Here is an 18,627-nt window from a genome sequence, read left to right on the forward strand (position 1 = left end):
CGCTGCCAACCCGCCCTGCTGGGGGCTCCAGCAGCTGGGCCGGGGCCCAGGGCCCCCACCTGTCAGGCCCGAGCACCCGCCATCCTTCCAGAAGCCGCCAGGCCTTGCCTGTTCCCTGCAGACCTTTCCCGCCAAGGGGCCTAGGAGAGGGCCTCTGGTGAATACCCTGGGAGAGCCGCGGCCCTTCAGGCAGCGGGCTCTCAGACAGCTGGACGGTGGCCAGACGTCTTCCATCTTGACTTGTTACCACATTATTCGGTTCGTTCAGTCACCCCTCATTCATTCATTCACTCATGCATTCACTCGCTCACTCGCTCTTTAATGAGCATGTGCAGAGACAAAACCCTTCTTGCTGTGCAAGAGCAATGGTCGCAAGGGAGGGGATGACCCAGGGGCATCCGGTTTTCCTGCTGGCCCTGCCTCACGTGCTGGGACCTGGGCTGATTCCCTCCCTCCGCTGGACTTGGGTGCCCAACACCAGGCATTGGAGGGGGTTCTTGACCCAGGGGTGCTGTGCCCTGGGGCCTGCCTGGCCCATGGTTAGCCTTCGTTCTCCACCTCAGAAGCTACACAACACAGGACTTGAGGAACCAGGCTGTACCCTGAGAAGACCCCCACTTCCTGAGCCAAAGTACGGTCTGGGTCACAAGATGCACCTGGATCCCTAGTGACCCCTCGAGCTTGGGAACTGAGGCCAAGGGACATGCAGCTGTGGGTATGGGGTCACCAAGTTCCTCGGGGAGCACCGGAGCCCCAGCCGCCTGTCCCCCAGGCCGGGCTCGGGCTGGCCACCCCAGGCAGGGCCCTCCTCTGACGCGCCAGCACAGAGGCCCGGTTTCCGGCCCAGCCCACCGGGCACCCGCACAGCAGCTGGCTTCATTTGCTGCCCCACCAGCCCCGCTGCCCGGGCCTTGGTTTATTGTCAACTTCCTTGCCAGAAATATGCTCGAGCAAATGCTGTAAACAAATGGAACAATCGCAGGCCCTCACGCTTGGACTTTTCTTATATGCGTAAAACGGGGTGTGGCTGGGGCTGCCTGCTGAGAGCCAGCAAAGGGGCGGCCCAGCCCAGCAGCCCCACCAGGCGAAAGCACCCAGTGGAGATGGGCATGGCCAGGCGGCCCACAGGCCCTGGCTCTAAGCCTCCCAAGAGACCCGGGGCCCCAAGGGACACAGATCTAGTGCCTACCATGTCCTTGGCGAATGTCCACCTTCCCCTCCTCATGAAAACCTACATAGGGAGCGTCATTACTCCATCTTACAGAGAAGGAAACAGGCTCAGGGAGGTTGAGCAGCAGGGACACCCAGCCAGTGCACGGAGGGTCTTGGGTGCACCCGGCCTGTGAGCGCCAGAATGTGGTCCTTGCCGGAGGGGTGGCTGGGAAGTGGGGTGATGAGGCGGATGGCCCGAGCACCGAGGGAGGAATGAAGACACTGCAAACCGTGGCTAAGCAAACGCACCCCCTTCCTCACGCCAACCTGACCATGGGCAGGTTTGCCTGGACTTAGAGGCAGCCAAATCCGAGGCTCTCTGCTCCCATGGACCTCACAGGATTTGTGATAGTCTGATGTGATGGGCTGAACGGGTCCCCCTAAATTTCATATGTTGGCATCCTACCCCTGAGAACCTCCAAACATGTCTTTGTTTGGAGTCAGACCTCAGTGGAGACAGCCACGCACAAGCATGGCCATGAAGGTGGGTCAAATCCTGTAGGACTGGGGTCCTTATAATAAGGGGACATTTGGACACCCAGACACGTCGGCTTAAGGGATGAAGCTCCGGAGCAGGTGAGCGAGGATGGGGACCATCTGGAGTTCCCTGGGGTGGGGCTTGTCTTCAGGTCTGTCCAGATGCAGTGGTTGTGGGGGCAGGGGGAAGACAGGTTCATGGTCTGGGGGCGTCTGTCAAAGGAACTCAGATCAAACGTGTTCATGTGTTTTGTGTTGCGATGATCACTTGGCAGACATGCGGATTTACAGCCACACTTCTCCCGGTGGCATTTTGACCAGTGATGGGTAGGCAATGCCGCCATCAGGCTGTGCCATACAGCCTGGGTGTATAGTGGGCTCCACTGTGTGGGCATGTGGATTCACGCTAGAACAGGTTTACACGATGACAAAGTCACTTTACCTTGTATTTCCCAAAATGTATCCTTATCATTAAGCAACGCTTGATGGTGATTTATTCAACTACAGTTTATTGAGCACACCGACTAATTTGCTTCATTTGACAGTGCTGAGAACGTAAGCCGTATAAGTCAATCAATAATCTGTCTACCTTCCTTCCATCCACCCATTCACCATTCATCCATTAATCAAACAGCCTGCCTGCCTTCTGCAACAGAGGAAACTCAGGGGAACTGGAATGAGAGCCGAGGAGGGGAGGGGACGAGAGGGGAAGGGAGGGAGAGAATTTACAGGCTGGTGCACGGCCAGATGCTGTCTCCCCTGCCCCAGGTAGCATCTGCTGAGCAGAGACTGAGGTCCAAGCTGAAGCCACACATGGCGTGATGGCACCTTCCAGCCACCCCTTCTCACCAGCATCCTACTTTCCAAAAGGCCCAATAGCTTAACTGGTAAAGTCCCAACTCTTCCCCTATTTCTCATCAGCCCCCACTGGGGGGGATGTGCAAGTCTCTACCTCCCACCATCATTGGTTGTGAGTGCCACCCATTGGCTCGGAGGCTGCTCCTCGATGCTTCTCTTACAAAGTCTCCTCACTTTTGATTTCTGTCATCATTTCTACAGTATCAAAAGCGTCTGGATGCTGGGGTGTGGCCAGTAAAGAGCTTTTTTCTGGGGTTACAGTGTATTGAAAGGAAATTGAAGCCAGCATAGAGGTACTTAGTGTCCATGGATAGCCAGTGTGGCAAAGTCCTCATCTCCAGAAAACAGTCACTCAGTCCAAGCCAAAAGAGAAAAAAAGTCTTGAAAATGTTTGAGTGGCTGCTATTAAAATCATTTTCTCTCTTCCTTAATTCCAATTCTACCTTTCTAGACTAAATATAGTTTTGACTTATTCACTCCACTTTTGCATAAATTCATAGGCCAGAATAACCAAGTAGAATTTCTGTTGGTTTGTTGGGACTTTCTGGAAGTGTCTTTAGCTCTCAACATTTGGCCTCTCTGGGCCCAGGAGCCACCCACAGGACCATCTCCTTAGACTCCTTTTACATCATTTTCTCTTTTTGAGGTTCCCAAGGCCTTTTTCTCTGGGGTCTCCAAACCTGCCCATGGGGGAGAGCTTGTCCAGGCCTTGGGGGCAAGGTGGCAGGCTCCCCCCTCTCTGCTCAAGCTCAGCTCCCAGAAGGTCTTAACTGTGACATTCCAACCAAAGCTTTGGTAATGTGACCATGTTTCTAATTCTCTTTCTAAGGAAAAATAAAATTTCTTACTGAAATTATGCAAGATAGACACATCGCCATAGTAATAAAGACACTATCATTTCCCCGTGTTACAATGGTAGCAAGGAGAAAAGGCAAACACGGTTTAGTCCTGCTCGCAAAATGCAATTTAATTTTGCTGCAGATCAGGAAAGAAAAAGAAAATTCCTTGAATGAAAGCAAACAAATGAAAACAATAACATTGCAGACTAAAGCTCCCCCAGTCCTTCTTGAGTTCTATCAATTAGCATGGTTCTTTCATGCTTGCTGAAGTCTTTCTCTGTTAATTTCTCCACAAAACATTTCTGCAAATGTTCGAACTCTGAAATAACCTAAATTAAAGATCCAATCACAACATCATTGACAGGTAATTTGTTCAACATTATAACTTACGACATTCCGGAACAGCAACCAGAATCCACAAGCAGTATTATATCAGATCGTATTAGACCTACAAGAGGTCACATATAATTTTAATTTCATTAAATAAATAAATTAATTTATATTAAAGATTTATTTTATTTGTGTATACAAGAGCTGGGGTGCAGGAAAGAGGTGCGGGGGGGGGTGAGAATATTCACAAGAGACAGTGTAGGGAGCAGAACAGGCGAATCCACTGAAATCCACTGCTGAGGGGAGCAGCGGGGAGACAGGAGAGGTCTGCTGCGCCATGTGGGTAGCTCCCTGGCCGGGGATCGAACTCGCGCTGCAGGGGCTGGGATAGCTTCATAGTCTGACACTTAAAACCTTGTGCCACCAGGGAGGCCCATTCACATAATTTTTAAACACCAAATTCGCATTCATATACATGCGAAGGCGAAACATTTCCGTCAAGCAACGATGCTCCTTATTAACTTCCAATTTACCAGATGAACATCAAATAGGTCAAAGTTGTCTAATGTCTTTCCTATCAGGAAAGAGAAATTTTATGAAGTGGCTCAGGAACTCTACTCAGCTGCCATAACATTTCCTCTGATCAATATAACATGATGCTGCCAATTTTTCCTACTTTAAATTTCTGGGAATTAGAGAAAACACCATTTCATTAACCAATAGTGACACTCGACGATCTCAAAGCCCTGACCAGACTCTATCAGCACACAGCCAAAGGAATGAGCTGCGCGCCATCTTCCAGCTCACTCCGCAGGGAAACTTCTTTCCCCACGAGACCGTAACTTCTTATTTCAGTTCCGCAATTGGATTCCTAACCTTCAAAAACCTTTAATTTCCCAACTCCCAGTTTATCCAACGTCTAAAGACTTCAGTGTTTCTCAGGCTGCCTCTGCTGTGCAGCTTGCCCCCAGCACAAATGACATCAGTAAAAAGGAAAAAAGAATTACAGGTGGTCGCCCGACTTCAAGATGTATGTGTTTTAAACCAAACCATAAATTCCAAATTAGTTTTCATTAACCAAAGTAAATTCCACCAAGACATCCCACCCCACCCTTCCTGAAGCCCTTGTACCAGTTTCCATTATAATTTGAGCTCCTAATTTCTAGTGGCACCATCTATACTAATTTCTATACCCGCTGGAGGCCAGAGTAATGAGACGCAAGAGGAAGACACTCAGACTCACAACATGTGGACGCAGATGTGCTCTTATTTATTTATTTTATTTAACTCGTGTGCTGTTTTGCTGAACTCATGTGGATGGGCTGTCTTATGTAAGTGCCTTATGTAACCCAGAACTTTCTCTTTGCTACCTTCATTTTCTGGACAAATCTTAGTTTTCTGAGGCTGGATTCTTGTCACCACTGCTGGGTGGAAGGCGGATTTGCTCAAACTGAAGTAGCCAGGTTGCTCATTCACCTGAACTGACATAAACCTGCAAAAAGAATCTGCAAAGAGACCAAAGGGAAAAATCAGACAAGGCCATAAACACACACACACACACACACACACACACGCATACGCACCCCATAACAAACAAAAAACTTCAAAAAAATTGGGGGAAAAAAAAGAAAGAAAGCTAAAATCAAACCCAAATTCTTTCCATGGAGTCAAACCCAGAATCCCCAAACTGGGGTGTCAACCGCAGAGGCCGTGTGGTTTCAGATGCCACCTGCACACCGTGGACTTTGGAAGGAGAAAGGGTTTCGTTAGAGCAACTGCCATGGCCGCCATCTTTGTCACCTAGAAACCGCGTCTCCTTCTGCCCCACCGCTCCTGCTCGTTAGAGTTCTAGGGCTTGGACAGGCAGCTCCTCCAGGCCTCCCGCTGCGAAGGGAGCTGGCAGCCGTGGCTGGACGTGCTGGGCCTCTTCAGGTCAGCCCAGTCTCACCCAGGAGCCCCGGGGTGCAGTGAGCTTCCCCTGGAGCTCCGTGGCCTAATTTGAGGAGACAATGGCCTCAATCCATATTAATGGCCCCAGGGCTCAGTGTCCTGCCAGAGTGGGGGCTGCTGTGCTCAGCGGGGCTCCGGGCTCTGGCCTAGTTTGGAGAGGCAGTCTTTACCGTCAGCCTCCAGTCGGAGGCCGTCCTGACAGGCTGGGGCCCTGGGTGTGGGGTGGGCTGCTCTGGGGAAGGCCCAGCCCTGGGAGGGCCTGGGGTGGGCGAAGGGAGGCGGCCTGGGCACCCCGATGAAGGGGCTGTGGCCGGGACCCCCCCCCGCCGGGCAGGGAGGCCTTGCAGCTGGGGTGCAGGGTGCCACGGTTCAGGTGCGGGTGTGGGGAGGGGCACGCTCCTGCCCCGGCTCCAGTGAGTGCAGTGCCGCCCGGCCAGGCTGGGCTCTGAGGGCCCGGCAGGGGCTGGTGCAGATGGCGCTCTGGGGAGAGGAGAGAGGCCGCAGCTCTGGCCTGAGAGCCCGAGGCCAGCGCCAGCAGGTGTGGCTGTGCCTCTCGGGTGCTGTCCTAACGCCTCTCCTCTCATCCTGCCCTCACCCTGAGGAGGAGGCAGGCCACTGCCCCCAGTGCATGGGGAGGGTCCTGCCTGAGGCCACAGGGCCGGGAGCAGGCAGGGCCCAGAGGGACCAGTCCTGGCGGCCAGCGCCCACCTCCGCCAGCCTCGCTGGAGTTGGCCTTGGGGCCGCTGTGACCCTAGAGTGTCCCTAAGCCTGAGACAAGGGCTTGAGCCTAAGAGCTCTGCAGACGGGCGCGTCCTCCCCGAATCCAGCCGCGGGAGCACTCCTGGGGGCGGTCCTAGCGATGGGGTCCCTGGCAGGTGAGCAGGCGGTGAGGGTGGGCTGGGGGAGCTCCCCTCCTCTCCCCGGGGCGGGGGCCAGTGAGATGGCGGCCGCCTGGTCTCACCAGACACTTGATCTGCAGCTGCTTGATCTTAGGCTTCTGGCCTCCAGGACTGGGAGCCGGCAGTGCTTCCGTTTAAGCCCCCCGGTCTTGGTCTTCGGGTACAGCCCGCCGAACTGGCGAAGATGGCACTTTTCTTGGGACGTGACCCTGCCAGCTGCGGAGGGCAGCGGGGTTGGGCTGGCCTGGGCCTCTCCAGGCCCTCCTTTGTCCTGGGCTGTCCTGTCCTGCCGCCTCCCCTGCGCGTCACACCCACCCGCCCCACCTCACGCCCTGCTGTGGGGGCGGAAGGCCTCGTGGATTCTGACGGGTCCTGCACCTTCATTTTGCTCTGGGTCCCCCTTCATTTTGCTCTGACACCCCTTCCGGCAACTGGGGGAGCTCAGACGAGCACTGTCCCGTCCCCAATCACTAAAGCGCTGGACATAGCTGGAGTGGGGGGCAGGAGAGGGGTGATGGGAACGGAGGGTGGGTGCCGGCCGCCTGCACGCCTGGCGGGAGACTTCGGGTCACCCGCCCGGCTGGGGCGACGCCACCCCTGCCGCCTGTCCAGGCCGCTTGCCCCCCGCACACCCCGCCCCCGCCCGGCCGGGCCACCCCAGGGCGTTAGCAAGCTGGGGGCGTCTTTATGGGGCGGGGGCCCTGTGGCCTACACAGCGTCGAAGGGCATCGCTGACCCCGCACCGCCATGTCCCTCGGCGCAGACTAAAGAAGGCGGCGCGGGCCTCGGCGCTGGCCCACACGGCCACAGGATTTGGAGAGTGGAACCCTGACAGTGGAGCACTTTGTCCCGGCGGGGCAGGGCAGGGCGCGGCTCGTGGCCCCCGATGATGAGAGGAGAGTCAGTGCTTCCCTCCCTCTGCCAGCGGAACAATGTCGGGGGCACCCCGAAGGAGGCACCAGCCTTGGCGATGAGCGGCAAGCCTGTCCACCCTTCATTTAAAGGTGGGGACACAGATCCCAGGGGTCTGGGGGGAGCTGAGAAAACATTGTCTCGGGCTCAGAGTCCCCAGGGGCCCCTCAGCTTCTCCTGTGGTGGGGGTGGGGGTTGTCCTGGTGCCTCCCAGCACCTGGGGAGCAGGGCCACACACTCCTGCTCCCATCGCTGCCAGGACACTCCTCACCCCTGAGACCATGGCAGTCGGGCTTCCCCAGCGGGGCTGAAGACCACTTTTTTTTTAAAGATTTATTTATTTATGCATGCAAGAACTGGGGTGCAGGCTGGAGGTGCGGGGGGTGGAGACTATATTCCCCAGAGACAGAGTGGGGAACAGAACAGGCAGATCCACTGAAACACACTGCTGAGGGGCGCCGCGGGGAGACAGGAGAGGTCTGCCGCGCCGTGTGGGTACTTCCCTGGCCGGGGATCGACCTGCTGCAGAGGCTGCGGACAGTCTCATAGGCCCTGAAGACTCTTTTGCTAAAAGACAAACAAGCCCTTGGGAATTTTGCAAGGTAAGGCTGTGGGCACCACGTAGTAGTCCGCGCGCCGGCAGGGCCTGGGGGCACCCCCCTCTCGAGTCCACAGAGACCTGACCCCAGGTAAGGTGCTGGGGCCCAAACTTCTGATCAGGACAGGTCTGATGCCAGTGAGTCAGGAGAAGATTCTGGCATTCAGCTTCTTGGGTTTGGGAACCTGGATGAGCTGGGGTTGCTGTGTCCGCAGCTGTTCATGGCCGAGGCTAGTCTGGGTCCCCGCCCCTCGACTTCCCTGCACTCGGGGTGGCCGTCGCCATTTCCTGGGCTGGTCCTGGTGTCTGGCGGGCGGGCCCTGCTGGGCCTCACCCCTCCATGTGGCGCTGGTGGGCGCCCAGCCTGGCCGCTCGCTGGGCGGGTGTGTGTGTCCCGTGAGTGAGGCCTATGCAGCCCCTGGGGCTGAGCCTGCTCCCCCACCCCGGCACACTCGCCGGGCAGCCAGACAGTGATCGGTCACACCCCATCACCTTAAAACAAGCCCCAGCCCTGAACCCCAACTCCTCTAGCTTCCATCAGGGTGTCCAGTACCTCTCCTTTCGAGGGAAAGCTCCTTCTCAGGGCCACCCCCTCAGGCATATCCCCCTTCCTTCCCCAACACACCCCTCTGGCCAAGTGTGGCCCTGCCTGGACCTGGCCCGGAACCTCTCGGGGGCCTCCTTCAGTGGATTTCCCCGCCAGGTCTCAGGGCCGAGCTTCCACGGGAGTGTGGGTGCAGACCCCCAGTCTCCCTGGTGGGCATGTGACCCTGGGGGTATCATCTTGGCTGTGCGCCCTGTTTCCTCATCTATGGGGTGGAGTCATTCTCAGGTGTTCCCTCCCCGGTGAGGGCCCCAGGGATGTCCAAGAGCTGACCACGCCACCCCCATCCCAGCCGCCCTCATCACCCTGCCTCTACGATCCTTACTGCCCCACTGGGTGCTGGCAGGTCCCTCCAAGGCCCTCGGTTACCTGTGGGTGCTGCCTCACAGCTCTTCCTTGCAGGGTTCGCAGGAGGTTTCGGGGCTCAAAGCTGGATGCCGTCTGCTTTCTGATCTCAGATTTCTCTAATAAATGATTTTTTAAAAAATAACTGTTTTGGCAGGGACGATGATGGCGGGTTTTCTGCGTGCGCAGCTGTAAGAGGCAGCTCTGTGAGCTGGGAGACACTTGATCCGGGGCTCCTAGCTGGAGGGCTGGGGGACCCGTGTGTGCCCTGGGGGAAGGACATGCTGACCAGTGGTCATACTGCCTGCAGGGGGTGCAGAGACCTGCTTAGGGTCCGCGCCCCACTCCTGGGGAGAACAGGCCTCTCAGAGCTTCAGGAAACCCTGGGGCCACAGCCCCTCCCTGTGCCTCACAGGCACCTGGATATGCCAGGGCCAGGCGAGAATTCCCGCTGGGCCTCGACTCCCCACCTGCCCAAGGGGGTCCAGTGCGCTGAGGCAGGATGGACGGGGCCAGTCATGGCTCGAGGCGATGGGAGGTGATTGGGGTGGGGGTTGGTTCTGGGGTTCCTGACTTCGCCCAGGCCCGCATCCTCCTCACCCTGAGGTCAGTGCACCTCCAGGATCCCCCCGCCTGGCCTCTGCTCCAGGGCCACCTGGGGTCCCCTCCCGGAGATTCTGGAATCTCCGGAGCCAGAAAGGACCCATTTCCTTTGCTTGCCCAAGGTGAGGGCCGGCCTGGCCCACTGATGTCAGCTGCTGGGACGATGGGCCCCAGAGGCAGTTGCTGTGGAAACCCACTGATGTTCTCTTAAACAATTCCATTATTTGTGGTTTTTCTGCCACAGCCTCACAGGCCAGGACAGGGTGGGGAGGGTAGGGGGTGAGGAGCAGCCTCTGGGAGGGAGCCCCTCAGGCCTGCCTTGGCCTTTCCTCAGGGAAATGATCCAAAGACACTGAAATTTTGGGAGAGGGAGGAAGGGTGTGTGTGGAAAAAATGTGCTGAGGTCATCAGATTTGCTTCCAAAAGTGCTTCCGTGGGAGGGCCGGGCCGATGGCCTCCACTGGAGGAGCAGGGAGGTTTGCTGCTGCCCCCCAGAGCCCAGGGAGGGGCCCGCTCTGATGGACTGTGTGAGGGATCCCCAGCAACCTAGCTGGTGGGAGCCTCAGTTTGTGTGTCTGTAAAATGGAGCCAGCATTCCATGCCTGGTTTAGGGTCAGATCCACAGGTCTGAGCGAGGGGGTCCAGGCCAGCTGCCCCTTCCGAGGGGCTAGGGGCTCTCTGAGGCGACCGTGTATGTTGGGGTAAGGGGAATCGGCAGTGTCCTCACATCCCAGACATGCGGCTCTGTTTTGCTTTTTATCTCAGAAAGTATCTAGAACCTGACTTAGGAAGACCTGGGCCCCTTGCTCCACAAGCTTTTAAGCAAGGTCTGCAAAGGCCCTGGCTGTTGGGAAAGAGCCAGCCAGAGGGTCTGATGTGGGAGGCCCATGGCTGGCTTGGAAAACACCCTGAGCCACTGGGGACCCCTGAGCCACTGGAGCGGCCAGTGGGGAAGCCAGGCACCCAGAGTCGAATATCCACATGAAAACAGTGTACTTGGCAGGTGTACACTGGCAGGTGTAGAGGGGGCTTAGGAGCCAGAATGCTTTTTAGAAGACCCGCTAGCAGGGAGGGATGGAGGGAGGGAGGCACATTTTTAAATGTCAAGTGAAGTAGTGCATGTCCTGATGAGGAGATCCATAGCACCACAGCTGGGTGTCCATGGATCTCAGTGCCCCATCTCTCAAGCCCAGACCTCCTTCCCAGTCATCCTCAGCCAGTGCCTGGTCTGCACATAGGTGGACCACTTGCACCCATGCTGGGTACTGCATGAACAGACCATCAGCCCCTGTATAGCAAACAGCACCCAGCCCCTGGTACTGTGCTAGCACCTGCTCCAGTGGGCAGGCTGTATGCTCTGGCACCTCCACCTCACAGTCTTATACATTGATATTTATAGAAATTACTTTAAATGATTAAAGGATAAATTCCCTTCAAGTGCACATGGTACATTCACCAAGCTGGACTGTAAGTAAGTCACAATCAACTTAAAAATATCAAGTGCTGAATGATACTAAACACATCAAGATGTGTGAGGTGCAGCTAAGTCAGTGATAAAAGGGAAATTTATGCCCTTAAATGCTTATGAGGTCTAAAATCAATAACCTAAGTTTTTTCCATGCCAAAGTTGGAGGAAGAACAGAGTAAACCCAAAGTGAACACCATGAGATGATAAAAAGCAGAAGTGAGTGACACACAAAACAGAGACAGTGGCAGAAACTGATCAAATGAAAAGCTAGTTCTTTGAGAAAACCAATAAAAATAATCAAAAGAAAGAAAGAACATTAATTGTACATGTCGAAAGTGAAGAGGGGCTAGCACTACAGACCCTACAGACAGTAAAAAAAATCCTAAGAATATTTTGAACGACTTTGTGCAAGAAAAAATTCATGACTCTGATGGAACTGAAAAATTCCTTTAAAAATATAACTTCCCAAAACTGTTACAAGAAGCAGCAGAACATCTAAAGAGCCCTACATCAAAAGTTGAAAGTATTATCCAAACCTCCTGTGTTCATTTCTGCTGAAACAAATTATCCTTTACAAAGGGGAAGTCTCCTTTGCCACCTAAAGTCACAAGTCACAGGGTGTGAGGATTAGGATGGGGACTTTGGCAGGGAAGAAAAATCATTAATCTTCCCACCATGACAACATGAAACAAATTTTTATACTGTTGATTCTGTAGGTCAGGAATCCTGACAGGGCTTGGTGGGCGGTTCACCTCCAGGCCCCGAGAGCTGAGAGCAAGGCCAGAAGAGCAATGGCGGAGCTGAAAGGGACTCCTGTCTGGGAGCTGAAATGGACTCTGGTTGGGTTTAAGTTGAAGGAGCAGCCCCCGCCTGCAGCTTCTCTCTGCAGCCTATGCTTCGTCATAAAAGGGTGCTGCGTCCCCAGGGTGCTGGGTCCCCCAGGGAGAGAAACAGGTAGGGGTTGCCAGCCCCTTTGTTGTGTTCTGACTGTCAAGAGCTCACAAATTCCCACCCAGCTTCAAGGAAGGGAGAAAAGCCTCCATCTCTGATGGTGAGGTGATGGACACAGGCCCAGAGACACTGCTGTGGCCACATTGGGACAATCCCACCAGCTGGACCTTTAACAATCCAGTCAGCACAGACTGCTTTTTCAGGCACCTGGGCAGCTGGGCTGCCACCCCCGGGCAGGGCCCTCGGCCGTGAATACCAGATGTTCTCCCCAGCCCCCTCCCATAGTCTGTCTGATTTTAGTCTATGTGAGATCATGCAGACGACCCCATCCCCATCCTCATGGGGGAGCAGCATGAGCCTGCCCCCTGGCCAGGGACTGGTGCAGGAGCCCAGGTCTCAGCTCACCCACTGACCCCAGCTCGGTGCTGTTTGGAGAGATTCCAAAGGCTGGTTCCTGGCGGTGTCTGGGGGGATGCCTCCTGTTTCTTAACAGAATAGCCCTGGGGGAGATGGTGCTCCCCCTACCCCCTACTGGCCTTGTGCAGATGAGGGGCCGGGAGGGAGCTGCACGTCCTCTGCACCCCTGGGCATGGCGGGGGCCTGGATGTGCGGGGTCCTCAGGCTCTCCCTGTTTCCCCAGCCGACCCATTCCTGCGGCACTGCCCTTGGGTCCGTGGCACTGCAGCCTCTCACTGAAAAGTGTCTTCCTGTTTTGTGGCTGAGGGTGTGGAGGCTGCGGGAGGCGAAGTCTGAAGAGGTCCCGGAGATCTCGCTGAGAGATGGGAGACCGGAGCCCATGTTCAAGCATGTGTGGCCTGAGGGCTGGCACCCCCTTGTTACACTGGGCCCCACTGAGGGGCATGGGGTGCAACGTGCCTCTCCAGCCCCCATGGAGACCGGGTCCCCGGAGCCCGCTGGCCCAGCGCCTGCCCAGCCTCAGCAGGCCCAGTCCAGGCGGGCGCCAGGGTCCCCCTCTAGTGTCTGGTACCAGGCGGGTAAACGGGCCAGTCAGAGGTCAGCCCCCCTTGGGCCCCACTCCCGAAAGACTGAGGACCCGCTGGCCAGAGGACTGACCTCCCCTTTGCTCTGTGAGCACAACTGTGCCCGGGAATCAGCCGTGATGCCAGCGGGGCATGTTCTCCCGGGCTTGATCCGGCCCATCACAGAGGAGGCGCTGGTCCAGTCACCAGACCTGGGACCTGGGTCCCACGGGGACGGAGTCGCCTGAGTCAGTGTGAGTGTGTGTGGGTGTGCTGTGCACACACATGTGTGTGGCTTCTGCAGGTTGCTGGGAAACTTGGGAAGCACAGCCGCGACCCCCCACCCACCAGATTCTGGGTGTCCAGGCTGGGCATTTGTGCGGTCAGGCAAAACTTGAACCCAATTCTGTGATATCAGTGAAATAAGCAGATCTCTTGGGAGCAGACACAGCCTGGGGGGCCCCTGGAGGGCCTCCCAGTCTGCTGTGGGCCCCTGGCTCCTGGGCTTCAGGCTGGCTGGGGCCGAGGACCAAATGGGCAGGTGGACTGGGGTTGGGAGGGTGGTCCCAGACCTGGCCTGTGGCCAGCCAAGGAGGCCGAGTCTGGTGGTCACTGGGGACGACAGCAAAGCAAGAGAAGATCCAGGCATGTGGCCTGGAGTGGCTGGGGAGACCCTGCAGCATGAGGGAGATGGTGGGGGGTGGTCGTGTTTGTGCCAAGTGGTTCGGGCAAACACCGGTTTGCCCAGGTGAGGTGACCTGCCCGCAGAGGTAGCTTTTCTCACATCGGCTCCCAGGACTGCCCCCGTCTGCTGGGCTCTGCGGTGAGGAGGGGCCCTGCTCGCTGAGGGCAGTGGCCACAGGGACCTGGGTGATGGCTCCCGCCCCAGAGGGCAGGGACTGTGGGGACTCTGTGTCCTCCCGGCGCAAGAAGGGACCTGAGGTGTGTGGCTGGCCCTGGGGACAAGAGCAGGCAGTGACTAGGGCAGTGTCCCCATCAGATGACTCTGCAGAGTTCTGAGGACGGGGCGGGAAGCCACTCCCGGGAGGCCTGGAGGCCTGGGCAGGGGCTGCAGGGTTCCCCTGAGCAGAAGCCCACTTGTCTCCACCTTTGCTGGGGGCCCAGGCTCTGTCATGGGATGCTTCTTGTTGGCCCCAACGCCAGGGGGCTGCTTTGTGACCCCCAGGCTCATGGCTACCCCTGGCCAGCAGTGGAGGCAGCACTCAGACATGAAGGCCGCGATGGGAACTCAGGGCTCGGCTGCCAGCCCTGGGGTTGGGGGTCGCTGGCTGCTGGGGCGTCGAGGTGGGCGTTGTTTGCCCTTTTTAGCTCTTTCTGCTTTCCTGTACATTCTCCCCACCACCCCCCCAGCTTCCTCCATGGAGCCATCTGTGTCTCAGGCTCGGCCCATCTGCCCCGTCTTTCCTCCTGTATCTGTCCCGCTGGCGGGGACATGGGGACTGCGCTCTGGCCCCTCCCACACAGCGCTGGGCTGAGGCCACATGGTGGGCAGTGGCGGAAGTGTGCCTGGCCGAGAGCACGGACACCCGGACACCCGTGTTGGGGAGAAGGCCCAGTGCCTCTGCCCCCCCACCTCCGGGGCCTGCCCTGCTGCTCACTTGCTGTCCCCAGAAGGGCTGATGGGGGCCTTTCAGGGACACTGTTTCCCAAAAATAGCCCGCAGAGACCCCAGTTCCGTTATCAGCCTCTACCTCATTTCCTGACAAATCGTCCGGCCTCAAGCAAAACGTATCTCATCTGGTTTCATCGCAGGCCGGGGATGGGCCCATTAGCCAGCATCAGCAGATCCTGGGGGAGTCACCTACTGTGGCCAAGACTAGCCCGCGGGGCCTGGCCCAGTCCAGGAAGCACCCAAGGGACGCTGGCACCCAGGGTGGCCCTCCCTGCCCGGCCGGCTGGCACACCCACAGCACCTTCAGGGCTGTTTCCAGGAGGAGCTTTGGTGGGCAGTCTTTCCAGCGGGACTGTCCTGCCCAGGGATCCCACTAGGGCCCCCTCACTGCACTGGGTGGCCGAGATGCCCCCACAGGCCAGATCCAGCCGGTCCTCAGCCCCGGGGCTGCTTGTAGGCCTTGTGGGGTCAGCCTGGCCCTGTCAGGTGTTAAGAAGAGGTGAGGCAGGACACTGCAGGGTGCCCCTCGCCCCACTAAGCAGGGCCAGCCCCAGAGCAGATGGGCCCAGAGGCGGAGGCGGGAGAGTGCAGGAGGCCCTGCAGAGCAGGTGCGGAAGGGAGGTTTCCAGCGCCCTCGTCCTCACCTGCCCAGCCCGCGCTGCCCGGGGGCCCAGTGTGCATGTGCTCGGAGTCTTAGAGCTCGAAGAAAATAAATAGATGAGACCAAAAAAAGGATCCCGCCCCATGCCAAACGTGCAGATAACACGGGAGGAAGTTTATTTTGATGAGGAAATCCCTAAATACTGTTGAAAGTATGCTTGGAATTGCTAATTAGCGCTCGGGCTTTGAAGGAAGCGCTGTCTCCGCCTCCTCTTGCCAGGCTCCCTCCACTTAGCACTTATCTGCAGGAAACCGCTGGGCTTGGAATCCGCAGGCCCTGTGAGCCCCATGACTCATGCCTGGGCTGTGGGGACAGGCTTCCCAGGACTGGGCCCGCACCCCACCGCCGGGCTGGGTGGCCACAGGCTCCCGGAGCAGGGGAAGAGAAAGCTCTGCTGGGTCGGCCAGGTCATGTCCGGGGAGCCGGACGCACACCTGCCTGTCCCGACATGCCCAGAGCATGCCCTGACTCAGCCTACAGATCCGTGTGCCCTGGGCCGGGAGGGGACAGGCGTGGAAGCGGCCAGGTGGCACCGCGGGCCCCAGCACCCACCCCACCCACCCAGCCTGGCCAGCAGAGCTTCCAGAGGCTCCGTCCGCCTTGGAAAGGCTCGTTTTCCTGCAGGGCCGTGGCGGAACTCTGGATGAGGAAGAAAGGCCTATTTCTGGAGCCAGGGCTCTGGGACCCCATCCCATCCTGCCCTCCGACCCAGCAGGAAGGGCTGTTGGAAAGGCCTGACTCAGGGCCTTGGCCGGCGGGGCTGAGCGGAGAGGCAGAGGCGGCCCCCACACCAGCGGGCTTGGGGGCCAGGAGACATGGCCACAGGGGCACGAGCCCAGATCCCACCTCAGGGCGTCGACTTAGCTCCGAGGAGCTCAGGTTGTGCAGCCCCACTGCCCCCAACGGCCGCGCCAGGTTTAGACTGGGGACGCCTACCTCCCCATGTCCGGAGGGGCTTGGGCCCATGGGCATGGGGCAGCCTAGGGCCCAGGGAGTGTGGCCCAGACCTTGCAAGGCCAACAGAAGGGTAGCAGAGGCTGCCGGGCCTCAGAGCCACGGGGCAGGTGTGGATCCTTCCAGGACAGCGGTCACTCAGCCTGGCCTCAGGGCACCGGTGCTGGCTGGCCACCTGCATCAGGCTGTGTTTCTGATGCACTCACCCCCAAAGATGTGCCTTCTGTGATCCTGTCTCTCTTCCGTCTTCTGCCCATGTTCCCCCAGCCCCTGACCCCCAAAAGTCCGGGGCAAAAGAGACCGGGCTGGATGGGGGTGAAAACCGCGAGCCCAGATCAGATGAGGAAAGATTTTCACTCCCCCCCCCCACCCCGCTGGTGCTGCTTAGAACCTCCACTTCCTCCCCAGACCCCCTTCATAACCGACGTGAGACGGAAGGGTCTCCGCAGGCCCCCCTGGGTACCGACCAGGGCAGCTTCCCACCCCCGCCCCAAACCCAAATCCCACCCGCAAAAGGTCAATCTTGTCAAACCCCAAAAGGCACATTCCTTGTGGATTTTCTGTCTGGAATTCCAGGTCAGTTTTCCATGACTCCGTCTAAGGGATGGGGGCGGGGGGCTGAGAAGCTGTTTGGGGTTCCGCCAGGGCACGGCCACCTCGGAGGGTTTGCAGTTCTGCGGAACTGGGGGGTTCTCCAGACTGGCGGGAGGGCTCGATGCTCCCGCAGGAGAGCGGTGCTCCCGGGCCAGGGGCTCCTGAAGGGGAGCCGGGCTCCAAAGCCAGGTGGTGGCGGGGACGTGGCCCTGGCGTGCAGGGAGCTCTGGCTGCAGCCCGCCGACGCTGGCGCCCCCAGCGGCCATGAGGCTTCGCGCGCAGGCGCAGGCGTGGGGGCCGGGGGCTTCTCGGCCCTACCTTTGGCAGCCGCACAGGTAGGCTGCGGGGGCCTCGCTCTGGTGACATGAACTCGTTCATCTGCCAAACACCTACTGGGCACCTAGCGTGCCACTGGCGAGGGCGTGGGGGCAGGGAGAGGAGGGCGGTGCAGAGAGCAAACCAGTGACCCCAAGCCCGGCCCTGACGGTGGGGTCGTGTTCTGGAGTGGAGACGCAGTGCGGAAACAAATCAGAAAATTCTGAAAAGGGAGAGCCGTGGGGCGGGGCAAGGCTGTGACTTAGAAAGGTGGGGGCCGCGGCCCCGTGGAGGTCTGGAGCCCGCTCCCCGGAAGCCACTGTCCCTCCCGGTGGCCCGGGCTGGTGGGGGGGGCTGGGCCAGAGCAGCCAGCCTCCATGGCCCAAACCCAGGTCCACGTTCTCCTGCCAGCCTCATCCTTCACCGTCCTTCCAGCGTCCCTCCCAGCTGCCCAGGCCCAGGCAGCAGCTCCAAGACCAGCCTGGTGTCCGTGACGGTGGACGTCTGCTGGAGACAGAGCCCCCTTACCTGGGCTCCTGAGCACCCCCCAGCCCCCCACCCCCTCGCTCCCACTCCGATGCATGGGGCATCAATCACGGTCATTTTCCTGCAGGGGCCAGCGGCCTTCTGTCCACGGGCCCGAGTGAACTGGTGGCCCCTGTGTCCATCAGGCCTCCGGGGACACGCCCTCATTCATGTCCGTCCAGCCCTGCTTCTGCGATACGGCAGCGGTGGACGGGCTGGGAGGCCACTTGGGCCAGAAGCCTGTAACCCTGACTGACCGGCCCATCCCCAAAGCTCGCTGACCCGCGTGCGGGGGACCGGGGCCCCGCTGACAGCACCGCCCCTGGCCCCCCACCTTCTCACTGCACTGCAGCTGCCCCGAGCGGTGGGCCTGGCACCCGCGCACCCTGACAGTGGTTGGCATTTCGAACCTGGCCGCCTGTGTCCACTGGCCGGCTGCTCAGTGTCCCTCAGTGCCGCCATCGCGCCCACGAGGCCAGGGAGGCGGAGGGACGTGAGTGACCGGCATTGAAACACGCCTCTGAGAACAACACCACGCCGCGGGGTCTCTGCTCTGTCTCTCAGCAGAGCCGGTCACAGCCGGGCCAGAACCCCGGGGCCTCCCTCCCTGCACCTGCAGTTCAAGAAAACTCATGAACAGAGAAGCCGCTTGGCCAGAGCGGAAAGGGGAAGTGGGGAAATCTGGCCGCTCAGCCCGGCTCCCCTTCTGCTTCCTCTATTTGCTCTGGGGCCCCCCACCCCGGCTCACGTGGCCGCCGGAGCGACCAGTGTGGGGAGCAGCCGTTGCACTGGCCCCGTCTCAGTTCTGCAGCCCCCCACGCCCCCAAACGCAGGGTGCGTCGGGGGTCCCGCGTAGAGGAGGGTTCCGGCCACTCGGGGAGGCCTGCGAGGGGCCGCCCTTCTCCCCGCAAACCCGGGC

At 58.7% G+C, this 18,627-nt stretch overlaps 1 protein-coding gene across 1 annotated transcript in view; it reads left to right on the forward strand.

Moving 5' to 3' along the window:
* Positions 1–17,989, forward strand: part of LOC119248803 (collagen alpha-1(I) chain-like) — a 21,303-nt gene extending 3,314 nt beyond the window's left edge. Inside the window, exon 3 of the mRNA XM_037515681.1 lies at positions 17,855–17,989. Within this exon, the coding sequence (XP_037371578.1) occupies positions 17,855–17,989 (135 nt within the window). The remainder of the gene's footprint in view (positions 1–17,854) is intronic.
* The last annotated feature ends 638 nt before the right edge of the window (positions 17,990–18,627 follow it).

The sequence above is a fragment of the Talpa occidentalis genome, unplaced genomic scaffold, assembly GCF_014898055.3.
Source record: "Talpa occidentalis isolate TD23 unplaced genomic scaffold, MPIMG_talOcc4v2.1 talOcc4.17, whole genome shotgun sequence".
In the NCBI taxonomy this organism is placed as follows: Eukaryota; Metazoa; Chordata; class Mammalia; order Eulipotyphla; family Talpidae; genus Talpa; species Talpa occidentalis.